Below are 20780 nucleotides of genomic sequence, written 5' to 3'. Positions count from 1 at the left end.
CTCTCATCCAGGTGTCTCCCTAAACAAGCCATCTCCCTGAGAGCCAGCAGCAGACCCTCAACTCGACTTTATTCCAATAATTTAATAGAAAATTAAAATAATAAATAATATGAAACAAATTGGGAAGATGCTGAGCCGGTGCAGGCCCAGGTCAGCCTAGTATTAAGGAAGTAGGGAGGGTGGCGGGGAGGAGGAGGGAGCAAACAACCCTGCGCAATGGTGAGGAGGCGGCTCAGAACGCGGTGGGTGTTATTACGGTGGCTTGACACTTTGGCGTGTAGGATGTACTAAAAAAAGAGAAAGGGAATTCTAAATCCTTCTAAACTGGCTGGTGAGGGGAGAGGGCAGGACAAGGATGGGGATGAAGGAACGAACGTAAGCCTTCTGAAGGCCTGAGGGGAGGGGCTGGAATGTACCGTGTGGTTAGCAATGAGGTGGGAATGGATGGAAAAGGGCCAAAGTGAACTGTACCATGTGATGAAGGGACGGAAGGGAGACCCACGACTTGGCCAGCAAAGCCGGGGCAAAGATCTGGGAAGGGGAGGAGGAAAAGAGAGAGGGACTTGGGTCCCAGTGGCTAGAGGAAAATTCAGGGTAAAATTCAGTCCTTGAAGACAATCTGTTGGCCGTGAGGACGCTCATCGTGCGTGATGTGGCGCCGGACGTGGATCCTGCGGACACGGTGCTCTCGGTTCTCCTCATCCTCCCCTCGGCTGGCTCCACCACCTCCAGCTGCACCCCCTGTGGCCTCCAGGAGGGCTGGGTCTGGGCCTCGGGGAGTCTCGTAGATCAGGATGTTCAGGGTCTCCTCAAAGATCCGGGCCTCTGGGAATTCCACCTGCAAAAGGCCAGCAACCCCCAGCTCCCTCCTGGCCTGACTATACAGCCATCCCCTCCCCCAGGCTGCTCCTGCATTGGCAGGCCTCCTAGCCTGTGCTGTCGCCTGGCCTCCACAGTCACAGGTTCCTTGAGCCTGGACTGTCCTCTTTGCAATGTCTGTACTCAGCAAAGTCATGCTTGTGCTGTGAAGTCCAGCTCTGAAGTCAGGCAGAGTTGTTTGCTTTGTCCTTTGTTGCTAGGTCTCTTGGTTTGGTTTTGTTTTTTTTTCATTTGACAAATATTTACTGAGTGACTGCACAGTACCAGGCATTATTCGAGGCACTGGGGAATATAGCCGTGAATAAAACAGGCAAACTTCCTGTCCATGGGAAGTTTACATTCTAGGATGAGGATCCAGACATACATGTAATAAGATATAAAGTGTCAGATGATGATAAATATTATGGAAAAGTTATAGCAGGAAAAGGGGAGGAATGTTACAACTTTAAAGACAGAGCTCAGAGAAGGCCTCACTGAGGTGACATTTGACCAACAGCCAAAGGAAGGGAGGGAAGGAACCAGACAGAGAACTAGAGAAAGATCAGTCTGAGAAGAGAACAGCAAGTCTAAGAATTCTGGGGCAGGAGTGTGCTTAGTGTATCTTTAGATCAGCAGCAAGGCCAAAGCAATGAGGCAGAGTGAAGAAGAGTAGAAAGGGATGAAGAAGTAGTTAAGGGTTCCCTTTGTGTGACTTGGAGGGATACAAACAACAAAACTTTAACGAGCTGCAATCTCATTACTGGTTTATCTTCCTGTCTTCCCAACTACAGAGGAAGCTACTTGGAAATTGGGCTATTCATTCATGCATGCATTCAATAAATGTTTCCTAGCTTCTGTAGTGTGATAAAAGCCTGGTTAGTGCTAGAGAGAGAGGGGAAAAAAGATACAGCTCTGCTCTCAAGAAGCTAACCCCTTGCTGCTGAAGTAAACACCCTCCACAGCCCCATCCCCAGCAGACTACAATCAACGCTGTGTTTAGCTGTGAGGGGGGTAGGACCAACTTTTCTGGGGTGGTTGTCTTGAAAATTCTTGGACTAAGTTGTTCCAAAGAAAGTGATGCTTGGCTTAGGTCTTAAAGATTAAGCACAAGTTCACAAGTAGACAGGAATGAGGAAATATAATCCTAAGAGTGAATGGTGTGTACAAAGGCAGTGAGGTGTGAAATAACACTGGGTGCTTAGAGACTTCCAAGATCTCCTGTGTTTCTGAGGCACACCCTTCTTGTCAAGGTCAGAGGGACCAGGGTGATAAGATCTTCAGGGACAGATGTCATGACAGAGGGCTTGTTCTTTACTCAGCATCTCATTTACCCTGGTTTCAAGCCTCTTGCAGTGCTTAGAAAGTCTCTGATGATGGATGCCGTAACAATCATCAGTAATAACTCAAGGCCTACGATCTCAGTTTGTTCCAAATACTTGAAGTTTTAAGAACCTACTCTGGGTCATTAGATCCTTCTGAGAGTCTAATGACAGGTACGGTCCTTCTACACAGAAAAATGCACACACAAAACCCCAAACCACATATTCTTTCAAGATAGTCTTGAAACTCAACTGGCCTACATTAAGAATCCCATTCTAATCCAACACCCTCCTTTCACAGATAAAGCAGAGACTCACAGAAAGTTAAGATGACTTGCCCAAGGTTACAGAGCTAAGACCCCAAAACTTGAAACTCCAGCTCCTGACTCCCACTGATGGAATTCCCAGGCCTGACTGGATGAGTTGCCTCTGTCCAGGGTGCTGATCCTGCCCACCGCCACAGCCCTCCCTGACCAGGCCCCAAAACCCCATCTGACCTTGGTCTGCTTCTTCTCCGTGGCATAGACAATGGAGGTGCAGCACACCTCGGCGATTTTGCGGCCCTGCCCGTAGAAAGACCAGCAGCAGATCTCATCCCCCAGAACATCCTTGAGGAAAAGCAGCCGCCCGTGGAAGCGCAGGGCCAGTTTGTCAAACAGCTCGATGTTCTTAAGTAGGTTGTCGTCTGAAGTGCTGAGGACCAGGGGGGCCCAGGAGGCCTCAGCACGACAGGCTTCCTTCCCTCTGTTCTGCAACCCACCCCACTTACCCCAGCTTTAGGGGCACTGAGACCCAGCACTCTAGTCCTGCCTAGGAGGTTGGTGCCCAGCAGGCCTTGGAAAGGAAGCAGCATTTGTTCAGCAAGTTCCAGCACAGCAGAGGGATCTACCCCTGCAGGTTCCGGAGGCAAGTGGCCTCACCAGACATCCTCGCTCCAGCCCCTTTTAACTGAGTGACACTGAGCAAATTATTTCACCTCTTGCTCCCTCAATTGCCTCATCTGTAAAATGGAGATCACAACAATAACTACTTCCAACGACTGTGAGGTTCATGTGAGTAAATATATGTAAAGCGCTTAGAGCCATGCCTCTTAAAAAGCAAGCACTTAGGAAATGCTAATCCTCATCCGGACCCCAGTTTACTGATAAAACTGAAGCTCAGAAAAAAAACCCCAACCCAAAACCTGAAGCTCACAAGTGAAAATGACCTCTCCAAAGTCTCCAGGGGATAAGTGGCAAAGCTGGAATTTGCATCCAGGCAGGATTCTTTCCACACCCCCTGTGAGGTCATAACCCTCCCCATGGGTTATGCTGGAGCCCAGGGTTCCACCCACTGCACTTCCCCACCTCCGAGGGGGTCACCTGGTGTAGGAGTACTTGTTGTTACTGCGGTTGTGCAGGAGCTTCACCACGGGCTGTCGGGGAGAAGAGGGTGGAGAAGGGTGGGGGTCAGGCTGCTGGGACAGGCGCCCAGCCTCCACCCTACAGGGCTCAGGGGCCTCACCTTGGAGGTGCTGGCCAGGAGCTGCTGCTCCTCCCGGGGAGATGTCACCGTGGGGATGAGGCACAGCGGGGACACGTTCTCCCTTTTTTGCTGGAGAAGAAGCGGAAGGTGATTAACAGCACAACCAAAGGTCACTCTCTCCCCTAAGAGCCTTCCAACACTGCTTGTTGCCTCTGGGAAAAAAAATCCAGACTCCTCAGTGGTCCACGTGTGAACTCTCTGATCTCGGCTCTGCCACTCTCCCCTGCCTGCTGGCTGAGCCTGTTCCTTTCTGCACCCAGCTTGTGCCCCCTGGGCCCTTTGCTGCTGCCACTGCCAGCAAAGGCCAGCATTCAGTTGTCTGCATGGCTGGCCCCTTCATGCCATTCAGATATCAATGCAATCAGTGCCCCTAGGAGGGTACCAGTCCTCCTCCCTGGGCTCCCTGGCTAAGTAGCCACCTCTACTACTTCCTTTTCACACTCTCCATTCACTTTCTTTATGGCACTCAGGTCCTCACATTTTCTCATTTTTTGGTATATTTGCTCATAGTCTCTTTCTAGAGAATAAGTACCTAGTATACAGTAGATGCTCAATAAGTATCTGGTGAATGAATGAACTGGGCTGGGTGGGAGGCTGGAGGGAGAATTAGAGCCAGACACAGAGGTTTCTTTCCTCTTCTCTGCCTTTGAGAATCCTCATGCCAAAACCCCTCTCACCTCCCCCAACCTAAAAACTAGATGTGCGATTCTAATACAAATTCCAGAATTTCTTTTTTAGAAACACCTAAGACTTTTACTAAAATTAACATGGAAGAACAATTCTACTCTATTACTTAGGTCAATTTTTTAAAAGAGTCAAGAAAGAGGAGATTGACCCTCCCAGATATTAAAATACTTACAAAGCCACAATAATGAAAACAGTGTAGGTCTTGTGTGGAAACAAAAACAATGAAATACAATAGAGAACTTGGAAACAGACTGATAGATATCTATATATATATAAAATGAAGGCTGACATTTATAGAGAGAACATCACAAATCAGTGAGGGCAAGTGTGTATTAGTTATTGCTGTGTAACAAATTGCTCCAAAATCAAAAAGCTTAAATCAACAACAAATATTATTATCCATTTCTGTGGGTCAGAAATTCAGGAATGGCGTAGCTGAATGCTTTTGGCATGGTGTCTCTCATGAGGCTACAGTAAGTCAGCTGGGGTTGCAGTAATCTGAAGCTGTCTTCATCTGGAGGATTTGTTTTTGAGAAAGCTTGTTCATATGACTGGCAAGTTCATGCTGGCTATTAGCAGGAAATATTTGATCCCTGTTGGACCTCTGTGATGGGTTACTTGAGTGTCCTCACAATATGGCTGCTGGCTTCTCCAGAGCAAATAATCCAAGAGAGAGCAAAGTAGAGGCCTTTTTTTTTGTTTTTTTAGTATTTATTTATCTGGCTGCATTGGTCTTAGTTGCAGCACGTGGGATCTTTCATTCTGGCACACAGGCTCAGGAGCTGTGGCACTTGGGTTCAGTAGTTGCCCCGCAGCATGTGGGATCTTAGTTCCCTGACCAGGGATTGTTCCTGTTCCCTGCATTCCAAGGCGGATTCTTAACCACTGGGCCACCAGAGAAATCTCCTCCCAGTCTTTTATGATCTAGTTTTGTTAGCCCTATTCAATATGGAACGGAACACCACCAGGGAATGAATGCTAGGGAATAAGAATCACTGAGGATTCCCTTGGAGGATGACTCCACAATCCATCTTTTGGCCCCCATAGATTCAAATCCCTCCCATATGCAAAACATACTCACCACGTCTTCCTAAGATTCCCCCAAAGTCCCATTCCATTACAGCGCTGATGCACAGAAGTTGGTGATTCTTCTTTATGGCTCTTGGCTCTGACCTGAGTCATCATCCTTCTTTTTCCATGAAAGACAATCCATGTTTGCAGCTCCATAGTTTGTTAATTTTTTTTTTAACTTTTTCTTGTATATTGGAGTTAGGCGATTAACAATGTTGTGATCACTTCAGTGCAGCTCCATAGTTTCTTTAGCCTGCTTTTTGCCCGTACAACTTTTGCAGGTCCAAAGGTTTCTTTTCCTCTTGTATTGTCTCTGTCCCTTTAAGTCTAAGCTGGCAGTGTTTCTGCCAATATAATTCCCTTAAAAACTTAATGGGTGTCTTGTGACTCGTTGGAAAAGACCCAGACCCTGATGCTGGGAAAGATTAAAGGCAGGAGGAGAAGGGGACAACAGAGGATGAGATGACCAGATGGCATCACCAACTCGATGGACATGAATTTGAGCAAGCTCCAGGAGTTGGTGATGGATAGGGAAACCTGGCGTGCTGCAGTCCATGGGGTCACAAAGAGTCAGACACGACTGAGTGACTGAACTGAACTGTGAGTCCGGGGTTCAGTTCATTAGACAGAAACCACACCCACACAACTTTGTGAGATGAGCTCTTCTTTGAGCTTATGCTGAGACTGCTGCCTGACAATAGCTTTAAGCTTCTTAGAAGAGCTATCATTTGACTGATTCTGAGGCATCTTCTTGGATATTCTGAGGTCTTAACAAAGGATTTTACAATCGCATCCTCAGCTTCATCTTTAGACTATATCATATTGAGAACGCCCTGTATTTTTTCTTTGCCTGGAAGCCATTTGTTAATTTTAACATCAGCTGTTATTTGAAAGGCTGGAAATGTTCAAGCGCCACCCCTCCCCCTCAACCCCCGCCCCAAATTACTGGCTCCTTTGTCTTCAATTTCCTTCTGCATACCCTCTCTTCTTTTGTTTTAGTATAAGCAACAAGAAACCTGTGGCACCTAACATTCTGTCTGGAAATTTCTTCGCTAGATCACCCAGTTCATTAGGTATGTTTTCTACTTTCTATTAATATATTCCTATCAGAGACAGTGTTGCTACTTCTGCCACTATAACAAGGATACCCTTTCCACCACTTTCCAGGAAACACATTCCACACTGCAGCCTCCTCAAAGGTCATCAGACTTCTATGAATACTCTAAAGCTTTTTAGGCTTTTCTTAATACTCTTCTCAAAGTCCTTCCAACTTCTGCCCACTCTGCAGTTCTAAAGGCACTCCCACATTTTTGGTTTTGTTTTGGCAGAATTGCATTCCAGATACCACAATCTGTTATCTGTTACTAGGTAATAAATTAGTACAAACTTAGCCACTTACAACAATAAACATTTATTATCTCACACAGTTTCTGTGGGTCGGGAACTTGAGCGTGGCTTAGTTAGGTAGTCCTGGCCCAGGGTCTCTCGTAAAGTTTGAGTCCATTGTTGACCAGGGTTGTAGTTCTCTAAAAACTTGAATGGGCCTAGAGGATCCAATTCTGGGATAGTTCACCCATTTGGCTGAGAGTTTGTGCTGGCCATGAGCAGGAGGCTTCAGTTCCTCACCAAGTGGATGTCTCCCTAGGGCTGCTTGAGTGTGCTTACAAGGCATCTGGCTTCCCCACAGTGAGTGATCCGAGAGGCAGAAGCTGCTATGACTTATGACCTGGCTTTAGAAGTCACACACTATCACCTCTGCAATCTCCTACTGGTTACATAGGACAGCCCTATCCAGTGTGGGAAGGGACTGAACAAGAACCTGAATAAAAGCAAGGGGCAAAAAAAAATTGCTGGTGGCTCTCTTGGACACTGGCTACCACAGATTGTGTAGTAGATGGCACTGTCCCCGCCACGGAGGACAAAAAGTTAAATCCCTTCATAATTCACATTACTACAGTGAATTCCATATACAAAAGATAAAACTATAAAGCTAATAAAAAATACAGAATAAACTTAAACAAGATCCTAAAAGGATCTTGTGGGGGAAAAAAAAAGAGGAATTTGAATATATTAAATTCAAGAGTCTCTCCAGTTGACAGTGAAAAGCATGATTTTATAAATAATTCCAAGTAATGTTGAATGAATTATAATTATTCTACAACACTAATGAAATTACTGATTCTGGTGAGAATTAACAATTGTGTGGTTGATAGATAACTGCCATTCATAAAGTACCTGAATTACTTTATAGTTGGCAACAAAGTAATGGAACTACAATGAAGGATCAAACCATCACCACCTGAATCTAGTGGCCAATTCTGAGCATCAATAATGATGGGTCATACTAACAATACTATAGGTCTTTATATAGCACAGTATGAAATATGCAACATTACTTAAAATGTTTTCTAATCAAAATTTTTCATATCAAGCCTTTGAATCTACCATCTAGTTTAGAGAAACTCAAGACAGGATGAGGGTTAACAAACCAAATCAGGCAGATTTGGAAAGTAGGTCATTGTGCAGGACAACTGGTGGTCAGTATTATGAGATAAAAAGAACTGCTTTGGGTTGGGAAAATAACATAATAACCAGATGTAATGCAAGGATCTAGACTGGACTGGTTTAGATGTGAACCAGCTATGACAGACATTTCTGGAACAAATGGAGAAATGTGAACATGCCCTTGATGTTAGATAAAATTTCACTGACATGGAAAGATGGCAATTATTAACAAACAAAAAAACCAGATTACAAAGCAGCACATACACCATAATCATATTTTGACCAACACACTCACACAGGAAAAGACCCAGAAGAGTATTTGGTGCTTTTATTTTTTTGATTATCTGTGTTTTCTAAATTTCTACAATACTTATATATGCTTTAAAAATAATAAATGGTTATGTATAATTTTAAAAATCAACAATTTCTGTTCGACAACAGATGTCACAGATAGATGACATTCTAAGTGAAATGACTGGCAACATCTAAAACTGACTAGAAATTATTATCTGAAACAGACTTTCTCAACTGGGGTTCCTTATTGAGTATCAAAACCCAGCAAATAATCTGAGTAACTATTTTCTCAACTCTTCTGAAAATGTCAGATAAATAGTACCATTCTATATGCACAGGAGAAGTTAATTTATTATGTAAAGTATATGCCCTAGAATAATAGGGCTTAATTCTCTCTAGGAACTAAACTATGTAAGAATCTCCAGCAAAGCAACAAGAAAAAGGAAATTCAATAGAAAATTTGGTAAAGAATATGACTTGGCAACTCACAGAAGGGGAAACCAAAAATGTTAGTGAATATATGAAAAGATGCTAAATCTACTTAGTAACTAGAAGCATACATATTAAAATTAGATCACCCTATACCAATCAGATGGGCAAAATTAGAATGCTGGGTGATGCCATGAGTTGTTGAAGATATGCAGAAATGAGATTCCTTATGCACTGCTCATCAACAATATAAAGTGCTACAGCCATTCGGGAGAGCATTCAGATGATACTTGCTGAAATTCATCTGTACGTGTCCTGTGGCCCAGCAATTCCAATCCCAGCTACAATCATGTGAAACATTGGTCCAGGACCCACGAGGGCACAGGAACAAAGATGCTCATTGTGGCATCATTTGTGGGGACAGGAAGCAGGAGGCAATCTAGGTCTCCAACCTCAGGGGAATGTATAAACAAAATATTACGAATGCACATCAGATTCCTGTGCAGCAGTTAGAAGCAAAGAACTAAATGTATGTACAGCAGCATGAACGAAACTTGGAAAAAGTGCTGAATTAAGAAACAGAACACACAATCCATAGCTCAAAGCCATTTATGGAAATTTAAAATGTTTATGTATACAAAGCAACACTTTATAGTTTTTCAAGAGTACAAACATAATCCAAGCAAACATATTAAAACGTTAGAAGTGGAGGGGTACCTATGAGGGCAAGGGAAGTGGGCAGGGGATCGAGAATGAAGGAAAAATGAAAAGTGAAAAGATTTGCAGAGACTAAAGATGTTTAAGTGCACACTGAGAAATATGATGAACTCACTACTCTGTACCTGAATCTTAAAAACAAAACCCCAAACCTCCAAACACACACACATATTCTAGCTGAGTGGGTTGGGGATGGGAACAGCCTTGAGAAAACTTTGAAAGAAGGCAGCTGGAGCACAGAAGAAAAAGTACTGTACTTGCGAGTCAGATAAACTGGGGTTGACTTGGAGCTCTGCTGCTTAAACAATTCTTTGACCCTGGATGTATCCCCAGCTTCCCTCATGTTTCTTTTTATGTCAAACAAATACACAAGGAGGTAACAGACCCTACCACAGTGGATATGAGATAACATTAGATACATGTAAAGCTACCAAATAGGAATGCACTTCCAAAATCATCTAGTTTAATGTTTTTTCAACTGCAAGTGGTAACCCATAATGGGCCATGAAATAAATTTAATGGGTCTCAAATAGCATTAGAAAGAAAGAAAGCATAATGTATCAGAGTGTATTTCACTAAAAGTATCATTTTATAGAACCCTCACTTCAGTTATGTAAGTGAGTGAAAATCACTCAGTCGTGTCTGACTCTTTGTGACCCCATGGACTATATAGTCCATGGAATTCTCCAGGCCAGAATACTGGAGTGGGTAGCCTTTCCCTTCTCCAGGGGATCTTCCCAACTCAGGGATCAAACCCAGGTCTCCTGGATTGCAGGCGGATTCTTTACCAGCTGAGCCACCTGGGAAGCCCTTGGTTATATAAAGATGAATATAAAAAATGCATTTTTCTCTATGAGATGCAGTCAAAAAACTTGAAAAACAAACACAGCTATTGCCCAAAGGAATTTTATATTTTTGGATTTCAAGGACCAATAAGTACTCCCCAAGACAACAGAAAGTTGTTCATAGCTGCCACTTTTTAATATATAAAGGGCATCAAAAAAGAAACTCTTATAAGCTATTAATATTATATCATAAAAGAAAGGACACTTTTAACATTGTAAAAATAGAACAGAATAAAAGACTTTCTGTGAAACTCACTACATCGCACGTATTTTCCTCATTTCCCTATCTTCTGGAACATGAGAACAGAATGCCAGAGGTAGGAATTGACCCACTCAAGGTCACTCAGTCAGCAGTGGGGGAGGTGACATTAACCCATATCTCCTGGCTGTCCTTTCCAACCTCTCTTCCTCAGAATTCTAAGAGATCCCCAGAAGAGAAGCCCAGCAGATGGGGCTCTGGCACCCCCAACCCTGTTTTATCAGGAGGGGCTGCTTCTTCAGTATTTCATTGCTAGAAAAAAAAGTTACTTAAAGCCACGGACGTGATGGAATGCTGCCTCCCAGGTTAGGACCAGATCATGGAGGTCATTATATTACAATTTAAATTTAGAATTTTTTTTTTAACTTAGTGGGACAAGGGCATTACTTGGGATTGCTGAGCAAAGGAGAGAATAAATTGGGATTGTGTTTAAGGATCATTATTCCGTGTTACACTGTCAGTTTAACAGTTGGACTGGCTGGTAGAAACAGCAAGAAGCAGAGAAAGAAGTCATTTAACCAATGCAGTAGTCTTGGCATGAGGTGGTGGTGGGATAGCAGAAACGCAGAGGACCCCCGAAATCGCTGGGGTCACGGCCAGTCAGAGTCAGGCCAGAGGCAACATTCCAGTCACGGCGCCATATTTCCTTTTGTTTTTCTTTAATATCTTAACAGCTAACTGCTTGGGCAGCTCTCCCAGGCACACAGGCATCAGGGTGGGACTCGGGAGGTGCGGAAGGGGTGCTCACCTGCAGTGCCAGCTGGCAGTCCTCAATCAGTCCCTGTACCAGGTAGTAGCGGGCTTCGCCCAGCAGCTCCCCCAGTTCTCTGGTGCTTTCAGGCAGAGGCACAGACCCGTCCCGCAGGTAGTTGAGGACTGTACCAAAATGGCGGCCGCTCCGGTCAATCAGCACCCAACCTGGTGGGGTGGGGAGAGGCAGGAGAAAGAATGGCTTTGCTCAAGGCCACAGAACTACTATATTTATTAAAAAAGTATTCTAAAGCCACAAATCTGAATACTAATCTGTCTCAGGCCTCTGCCATATCCATGAAAATCCCTTTAAAACATCTCCAGTGAGTTCTCCCATTGGCCTTTTATTTATGTATTTTTTAAACACATCCAGCCACAGAGAATTAATTCCCTCCCAAGTCTGGTCTACACTGAGGTTTTCATCATGAGCAAGTACCTACAGATAACCTTATCAATAAACCCCTAACCTCTTGTGCTAACTCTGACCACCCTATTAAAAATGTCTACCGCACCCGCCAGTTCACTACTTTATAAACTTCATAGAACTTATTACTATCTGAAATCACACGCTTTGCTCTCGTTTTTGTATGTTTGTTTATTCTCCCCCTACCCGCCCCCCCCCAACACACATACAAAAAAAGCAAAACTCTGAAAGACTTATCTTACCAGATTTGTTTACCAAACTATTTCTAACACTGCTACTGCTAAGTCACTTCAGTCGTGTCCGACTCTGTGCGACCCCATAGATGGCAGCCCACCAGGCTCCCCCGTCCCTGGGATTCTCCAGGCAAGAACACTGGAGTGGGTTGCCATTTCCTTCTCCAATGCATTTCTAACACTAACTGGCATTTTACAAATACTTATTCAATAAAAAAATTATTCACCTTTAGGCATATGAAGGCTGAGCGATACCTCCCCAATTTTTATTTGCCGGCCTTCATAATTCGTAACCCCTTCTGAATCACCTCCCCCTCTCCCCATCAAACTTTAAAGTTCCCCTTGGGCATATGGGGGACGGAGCTGAATGCAACACTTCCAGAGGGTAAGGTTCACCTGGTGAGGAGAACTGTCCACTCTCCATTCTGGCGTCCCTGGCAAAGCAAAAGCAGTCCCCTCCTTCTACAGTCTGTATATAAAGATTCCTAGACTGTACAGGGACCTGCGTTAGCGGAACAGAGACAGACAAAATCCTCTAACACTCCGGGATGATTGTTGGCAGCGCTGAGGAAGAGACTCGGCAAGTGGAAGAAACTGATGAAAACTGCCTGGAAGGATGTTGTTGCCAGCAAGGCGGGTTCCCAAGTCTTTTGAGCTGAGGGGTGAAGGGGTCGGTGGGACGCAGCAATGAACATTCTCAGCTGACAAGTTTAATCACTTACCACTGCACCTGGCAGAGTAGCTGGAGGGGCGGGGAGTGGCGGGTGGTCCATGAATGTTGGTTACTACTGCTGGGGGTAAAGACCGGGGGAGGAGGGAGATAATGAATGAGAAAGGGGAGATGAGATGGGATGTGGGCGCCGGAGGAGGTGAGAATGAGCTGACTGGACGGTAGGAGAAAAGGGGCATGAGAAGACTGGGCGACGACAGACTAGGCGAAAGGGAGGCGGGATCTGGAGGATGCAGGAAAGTAAGCAAGGGCAGCCCGCGTACCTCCGGCGTCCGTGAGCACCTCCGCGCGGCCGCTGAACATGGCCTTGAGCCTGGTGTCCTGTCCGGTGAGGGTGCGCAGCGTGGTGTAGTGCAACGAGCCGCCCACGTTCAGCTTCACGTACTTGCTGTTCGTGGTCAGTGGCTTGAGACCGTAGGCGGCGGAGCCAGGCTCGAGACCCGAGGGCTTAGCGATCTCCAGGGACTGCGCCTCGGCCGCCGCCGGGCCCGAGGCCTCGGCGGACATGCCTGGTAGTGGCGGCGGGCAGCGACCCTAGTTTCTCTTCGCGCTCCCTGGCCGCTCCAGAGACCGAGATCTGAGCCCTCGGACCGGACCGCTGGCCCGCACACCCCTACCCCGCCGCTACTCAGCGACACTGGCCTTCTGTCCCATCGCGCCGGTACCTCCCGGAAGCCGGGAGAGCACCTGCGCAGGCGCGTCAAGGCCCCGCCCCCGACTTCGCGTGACTTGGAGTGCGGAGCATGCGTAGTAGCCTTGGGCTGAGCCGGGTGGCGCGCAATGTGCCCTCTGGTCGCTACTTTTGGGGTCCCGAAGTAGGAGGCTCTTGGCCACCTGCCTGTTGAGGAAAGCGTCGTCCCTGCCGCGTGTTTCTTCTCTCAGAGCGTTTCGTGGGCATAAAGGGAACACTGGCCCAGAGAGGCAGGGGACTGGAAACAATTCGCCGCCTCCTAGCCCCGCGCACTTGGCAGGAGCTTCGAGCAAAGCGCTATAGAAGCTCTTAAAGGAGATAGAGGGGGTGGCCTCACAGAGGAGGTGGCAGTACTTCTAGAGCAGGCAGGGTGTGAGGAGGTAAGTCGTCATGGAGGGCTTCTCTGAGGAGGTGATACTGAGCTGAAGCTCAGAAGAAGCGGCCATGAGCAGGAGTGAGGGGGGAGGGTTCCAGAAAGAGCCACAGGCAAATACAGAGACCCTCAGGCGTTTACTCAGTGGACATAGTTGAGAAGCAGAAAAGGTCAGGGGTGGCTGGAGCAAAGGCTTTAGAATCCCAGTCGATGTCTTAAGACTCCCAACCCCTGAGGGAAAAAGTAAGCTGGAAACATGTTGATAAAGCGTGGTGAGAAGTGTTTTTATGGGACCCCATCTGTATTCAGTTGATGGGCTGACACCTCAGAGATTTAGCAGTCTACCTGAATGTCTAGTGGGGGGCCCGCTGGAGGGAAAATGAGAAAGTTGAATAGTTTCCGCCCTGCCACCAGTTCACTGAGTGATCCTAGGCAAGTCACTTTTCTCTGGGCTTATTTGGTTCCGTTTCTGCTTAGTGAGGGGTGCAAATTTAACTACCAGGGAACAGGTAGGAATGTAAAGGAGTGGAGTGGACCAGTTACAAGGTACTAGGGAGTCCTGGGGCTGGTGGTGACCTGCAAAGTCCATGCTTTATGAAAGGACTGCCAATTCTCATTTTTCAAATGTAGCTGATGAAAAAGAGAAAAAGGTGTGGCTGGGAGCTAGTTTACAGTCTTCCTTCGGAAACCTCAGTATTGCTAGGAAGGGGCCTGGCCCTATTAACTAGGCTATGATGTTGCCCTGTTGAGCATAAACAATTTTACAGAACACCAACATCAGACAAAGCCAGTCTCTTATGAGTTGAAAGACCATTCCATGATCATATTTGAACCCAAAACATTGCTCAGACCACAAAAATGACCAAACAACCCTCTCCTCCAGAGATTGAGTGACTGATATTCCTTCATTGAGTACAGTTTTAGCCCTGATCCATTTCTCATAATTTCTAGATAAGAATTACTAAGATGAGACTTCCCAGTGGCTAAGACTCCATGCTCCAAATGCAGGAGGCCTGGGTGCAATCTCTAGTCAGGGAGCTAGATCCCACATGCTACAACTAAGAGTTTGTATGCCGCAACTAAAGATTCTGCATGCTGCAGCTAAGACCTGGTGCGTCCAAATAAATATTTTTAAAAATGAAAAAACAAGACAACCAAAAAGAACTATCCCCACTTTCTGACACCATCCAACTTAGAGTAAACCTTCCCTTTTCTCAAGCCCTCCAAGAAAATCATCTAACTTAAGTTCCAATCCTAAAATACCAAGTGAGTGAAAGTCGCTCAGTTGTATCCAACTCTTTGTGACCCCATGGACTGTAGCCTGCCAGGCTCCTCTGTCCATGGAATTCTCCAGGCAAGAATACTGGAGTGGGTACCCATTCCCTTCTCCAAGGGATCTACCCAACCCAGGAATTGAACCCAGGTCTCCCATGTTGCAGGCAGATTCTATATGGTCTGAGCTACCAGGGAAGCCCAATCCTGTAATAAACCATTTTTATTATGCATTTGCTGAGGTGCCCAGCGTGGGTTCCCCATGATATGCAGGCTCCCTTGTTCAACTACAGGTGTGTTCCTGGTGGTCTTTGCCTGGAAGGCATTGTCAGAAATGGAGGCTCCATGGCGATTAAATTGAAGCCCTCAGTACCCTGGATTGGGATCCTTGACTCTAGTAATAATGTGCACATCTGAGACCCCTTGTGTCTCTAACTGTTTGAGGTGCCATCCTGCCCATGGCTGGGAGGTAAGTTCTTGCTGAACTGAGCTCTGATGTTTTGTTGAGACCCTTGAGTTTGGGAATTATTTTGTTTGTTTTCCTTGGAATCAGATCCTCTTCAGGGACTTCCCTGGTGGTCCAAGTGGTTAGGATTCTGCACTGCCAATGCAGGTGGTACAGGTTCTATCCATGGTCAGGGAACTATGATTCCACATGCCACAACTAAGACCTGGTGTAGCCAAAAAAAGAGATCCTCTTCAGTTTTTGGGTTATCTAATCAGATTTTATTTTTCCTTGGGGAATTTATTTTCTGACTTTCTACATCTGTCTGCTCCAAAGGACCCTCCATTGGATATTGTTTGTCTGTCAGAGGAAAAGTATATAGGAACAAGATGGGTATGCAGCCCTGGGTGTCTAAGAACATTACAAAGACTTTCTTGCACAGTATCTGGTGGCTGAACATCATTTGTCCCTCTTAGAAGTTGGGTATGCCAACCACTTGGGGGTCAGTTAGCATGCTGGAGTGTCATTTGTTATCCAAGTTAACCAGACAAATTACTTCATCAACCAAGGCCCAATAAGTAGGTCCTACAGCCAGCCCAGGGGACTGTGGCTTTTAGACCCTCAAACTAGGGGGCTTTGAATAAACTTTGCCTCAGGTCGCCATTCCAAACCTTTGTAAGGAGTTCTGTCTCAGTTCTGTGTGTGTGTCCTTGAGAACTGCTTTGTTTCACTTCTGCCCAGAATCAGGTCATTTGCTCTGGCTTCTGATCAATGACAATTGGTCTTTGGCCAAGTTCTAGAGATACAAGTTGCACAGTACTGTTTTATGAACTCTTGTCTCAACTAAAACTGGGCCAAATTCCTGATTCCTTCATGTTTTCTTACAGTTACATTGGCTTGTATCCTTATCTTTCTGACATAATTTCCTTAGGGACCATTTAGAATTGCAGTGGCCATTTTGGGGAACTTGGGACAAGAAGAAGATTCTTTATTGGAAAGGTACAAAAAGAAAGGTAGAACAAAAAGAGAAGAGACCCTCATGAGGGGATTGTCATGTTAGTCAAAAAGAGATTGTTTTGTTTAACATAGGTGATATATCATTTCTGTACTTTGGAGATTAATAAATACTGATTTTTAAATTATATAGCTCTATTGTCAAGCGCCTAAGATATGTTTTAAAATTAGGAGGAACGTGACTCCTTTTGTGTGTATGTATTAATATATATCAAAATCTGGGGGGGGGCTGGAATTTGCATTTAAACAGTTTCTTTTTTGGACTTAAACCATTTTATCTTTTCCTGCAGGGGTAATACAGATTAGCTTTTTTTTTTTTTGGTAATAGTTTCATGTTTGTCTGAAGTACTTTCTCTCATTTTTTCCTGTCCATTTTTCTCTCTTGGAAAAGTTTAAAGCTTAATCAAAAAAACATTTTGTTGAGTGTGCACAATTCAGTTAAGTACAGTTGGCCTTCAAACGATATGGGTTTGAACTCCAAATATATTGGAAAAATTGGAGGGGGAATTTGTAATAATTTGAAAAAATATGTAGCCTAAAAATATCAAAAAATTAAGAAAAAGTTAGGTATATTATGAATGCATAAAATATAAATAGATGCTAGTGTGTTTTGTCATTTGTTAACCATAAAATACTTCCCCAGGTGACTCAGACGGTAAAGCGTCTGCCTGTAATGCGGGAGACCCAGGTTCGATCCCTGGGTCGGGAAGATCCCCTGGAGAAGGAAATGGCAACCCACTCCGGTACTCTTGCCTGGAGAATTCCATGGACAGAGGAGCCTTGTAGGCTATAGTCTACGGGGTCGCAAAGAGTCGGACATGACTGAGCAACTTCACTCACTCACTCTCACTCAACCATAAAATATACACAGATCTATTATAAAAAGTGAAAATTTATCAAAACTTGTATACACAAACATTTACAGACTCTTCATGACACTACTGATTACACAAGGTTACCAGAAGGTGATCATATTGCTGCTTCATTATCAGTATATGAATCACTTTATCTGTAAATAAACATGAATTTCTTTTTTACACTATTTTTTTTTCCATGCGCACCATGGCATGCAGGATCTTAAGTTTCCTGACCAGGGATGGAACCTCTGCCCCCTGTGGTGGAAGCATGGAGCCCTAACCTCTAGATGGCTAGAGAATTCCCTATTTTTTCATTCTTGATGTTCAGTGTTAGTAGTACTCAGGCTTCCCAGGTGGTGCTAGTGGTAAAGAACTCGCCTGCCAATGTATGAGACCCAGGTTTGATCCCTGGGTGGGTCAGGAAGATCCCCTGGAGAAGGAAATGGCTATCCACTCCAGTATTCTTGCGTGGAAAATCCCAGGGACAGAGGAGCCTGGTGGGCTACACTCTGTGGGGTTCCAAAGAGTCTGACATGACTGAGTGACTAATACACACAATGTTATATTAGTAGCACATTTACTAACTACAATGTTTTGTGTAATATAAGACAGTGTTGACGTAGATACTGACATGATTATGTTAACATATGGTATCAGTATCGACAAATACAATCAGTATCTTAAGTGTATTTTCTCTTTCTTAATAGCATTTTCTCTAGTTTACTTTATTGTAAGTATATAATACGTATAACATAAAAAGTATGTTTTAATCAACTTTATATTATCAGTAAGGCTATTAGTAGCTAAATTTGAGGAGGGAGTCAGTTGTGCCCTAGAGAGTGGGGTTTTGAGGAGTGTTATTTCCTTAAGTTCCCTAACTCCCACATTGTTCAAGGGTCATCGATAATCAAAAATGTCTGAAAGGATTGCTAAACTATATATGTTTCCTTTGTGAGCACTGAAAAGTAATACTTATGTAATAGGTTTTGTATAGTTACAGATAAGATACAAATGGGCTGAATTCCAAGATAAAAGGAGCTTTTAGCATGATCCAGTGTTTTGCGTTTTATTTTGCTATGTAAAAATAATGCCAGCACAATATTTTGGTTTATACAAGGGTTAGTTTTCTCACGATTTAAACCTTTTTAGTTTTTATATTTTATAAGTAAATCATCTTAAGTTTTCATATATGATTTCTTTTGAAATTTTAAAAAATACTCACCATGCTGTCCATTATATCGCCAGAACTTATTTATAATTGGAAGTTGTACCCTTTGACCACCTTCATCCATTTCCCTAACTCCTACCTCCAGCCTCTGGCGCCACCAATCTGTTCTCTGTTTGAATTTTTAGATTCCACCTATAAGTGATAAAATATTTGTCTTTCTCTGTCTACCCTGGTGGCTCAGCTGGTAAAGAAACTGCCTGCAATGTGGGAGACCTGTGTTTGATCCCTGGATTGGGAAGATCCTCTGGAGAATGGAACGGCTACCCACTCCAGTATTCTGGCCTGGAGAATTCCATGGACTGTATAGTCCATGGGGTCGCAAAGAGTAGGACACAACTGAGCGACTTTCACTTCTATGTCTGTTAGCATAATAGTCTGGAGGTCCATTCAAGTTGTCACGAATGACAGGATTTTTTTCTTCTTTATGGCTGAAATAAACAAATACATAAATAAATAAATATTACATTTTCTTTATTCATTCATCTGTCAGTGGACACTTAGGATGTTTCCATATCATGACTATTTTAACTAATGCTGCAATGAACATAAGGGTGCAAATACCTCTTCTAGACATTGTGGTTTCATTTCCTTTGTCTGTATACCCAGAAGTGGAATTATTGGATCATAGGATAGTTCTATTTTTAATTTTTTTAAGACCCTCCATACTGTTTTCCAAAGCGGCTACATCTGGTTACATTCCCACCAGTAGTGCACAGGCTTCCCTTTTCTCCACATCCTCTCCAACACTTATCTCTTGTCTTTTTGATGACAGCCATTCTAACAGGTGTAAGGTGATATTTCATTGTGGTTTTGATTTGTATTTCCCTGATGATTAGTGATGTTGCATGCCTTTTTATGCACCTGTTGGCCATTTGTATGTCTTCTCTGGAAAATTATCTAGTCAGATTCTCAGTCCATTTTTAAATTGGATTTTTTTTTTTTTTTGCTATTGAGTTGTATGAGTTCTTTATATATTTTGGATGTTAATCCCTTATCAAATGTATGATTTGCAAATATTTTCTCCTACTTCATAGGTTGCCTTTTCATTTTGTTGGTTTCCTTTGCTTTGCAGAAGTTTTTTAGTTTGATGTAGTTCTACTTGTTTATTTTTGCTTTTGTTGCCTTTGTTTTTGGTATCAAACCCAAAATATCATTGTGAAGACTAATATCAAAGAACTCACCTTGCCTCTATGTTTTCTTCTGGAACTTTAATTGATTTAGGGCTTACATTCAAGACTTTAATTCATTTTGAGTTCATTTTTGTTGTGGTGTAAGATAGCAGTTCAGTTTCATTCTTTTGCATGTGGGTCTCTAATTTTTCCAACACCATTTATTGAAGAGATTGTCCTATTCCCATTGTATATTCTTGGCTCCTTTGTTGTAAATTAATTGGCCATATATGCATGGGTTTATTTCTGAGCTCTCTTTTTTGTTTCGTTGATCTGTGTGTCTGTTTTTTCTTTGTCCCTGATTTTTTTTAAAAGCAAATGGAAGTTTTACTCTTTATTTTTATTTTATTAATATTTGGAAATTTATTTTTGGCTGCACTGGGTCTTTGTTGTTGTGTTCAGGCTTTCTCTAGTTGTGGCAAATAGGGGCTACTCTTCTTTGTGGTGTGTGGTCTTCTCATTGCAGTGGCTTCTCTTGTTGTGGAGCACAGGCTTTAGATGTGCAGGCTTCAGCAGCTATGGCACACGGGCTTAGTAGTTGTTACTTTTGGGGTCTAGAGTGCGGGCTCAGTAGTTGTGGCACATAGGACTTAGTTGCTCTGTGACATGTGGAATCCTCTCAGACCAGGGATTGAACCCATGTCCCCTACATTGGCAGGTGGATTCCTATCCACTGTACCACTAAAGAAGTCTGCCCCTAATTTTTAAATTGAAGTTTAACTGACATATAACATTATGTTAGTTTCATTATGTTGTAAAATGTGATTCAATATTGTATATATTGTGAAATGATCATCATAATAAGTCTAGTTAACATCTGTTACCACACATAATTACAAAACATTTTTTTAAACAATTTTATTTTTAATATGTAAATAAATTTTGATTTAGTCTTCTAATAAACAGAAAGCTTTCCAAATTCTCAGTTGTAAATTAAGGAATATCTAAGCAGAAGGTTTTCTTAAGCAATAAATGAAATTTGTATATGCCCAGCAGTAAGAAAGACATATTAATATACATTTTTAAACAGTAGCATATTTATAATTATGACCAATTCCTCCTGATGTTTTGAGTTTTTTTCTTAAC

General features: G+C 43.5%; 1 protein-coding gene and 1 long non-coding RNA gene across 3 annotated transcripts; one reads left to right on the top strand and one right to left on the bottom strand.

Moving 5' to 3' along the window:
- Positions 1-52: 52 nt before the first annotated feature.
- On the bottom strand, positions 53-13302 carry KCTD13 (potassium channel tetramerization domain containing 13). Its single transcript, XM_055562204.1, has 6 exons — positions 12909-13302; positions 11257-11426; positions 3681-3770; positions 3539-3591; positions 2675-2870; positions 53-838 (listed from the first exon to the last, which is right to left on the bottom strand). Exons 1-6 carry the CDS (start codon positions 13150-13152, stop codon positions 602-604), a joined length of 990 nt encoding a protein of 329 aa, XP_055418179.1. The 5' UTR covers positions 13153-13302; the 3' UTR covers positions 53-601.
- A 100-nt stretch (positions 13303-13402) lies between these two features.
- Positions 13403-19187, top strand: LOC129637904 (uncharacterized). 2 transcript variants are annotated; one of them, XR_008707627.1, is made up of 3 exons: positions 13403-13716; positions 15275-15450; positions 18651-19187. It is a non-coding gene; the product is annotated as an uncharacterized LOC129637904 (long non-coding RNA). The 2 variants fall into 2 exon arrangements; XR_008707626.1 differs by having other exon boundaries at positions 13410-13716; positions 18707-19185.
- Positions 19188-20780: the final 1593 nt, after the last annotated feature.

This window comes from Bubalus kerabau, chromosome 23, assembly GCF_029407905.1.
Source record: "Bubalus kerabau isolate K-KA32 ecotype Philippines breed swamp buffalo chromosome 23, PCC_UOA_SB_1v2, whole genome shotgun sequence".
Taxonomy (NCBI): Eukaryota; Metazoa; Chordata; class Mammalia; order Artiodactyla; family Bovidae; genus Bubalus; species Bubalus kerabau.
The sequence above is the reverse complement of the archived record's forward strand: the minus strand, read 5'-3'. Positions and strand labels throughout refer to the sequence as shown.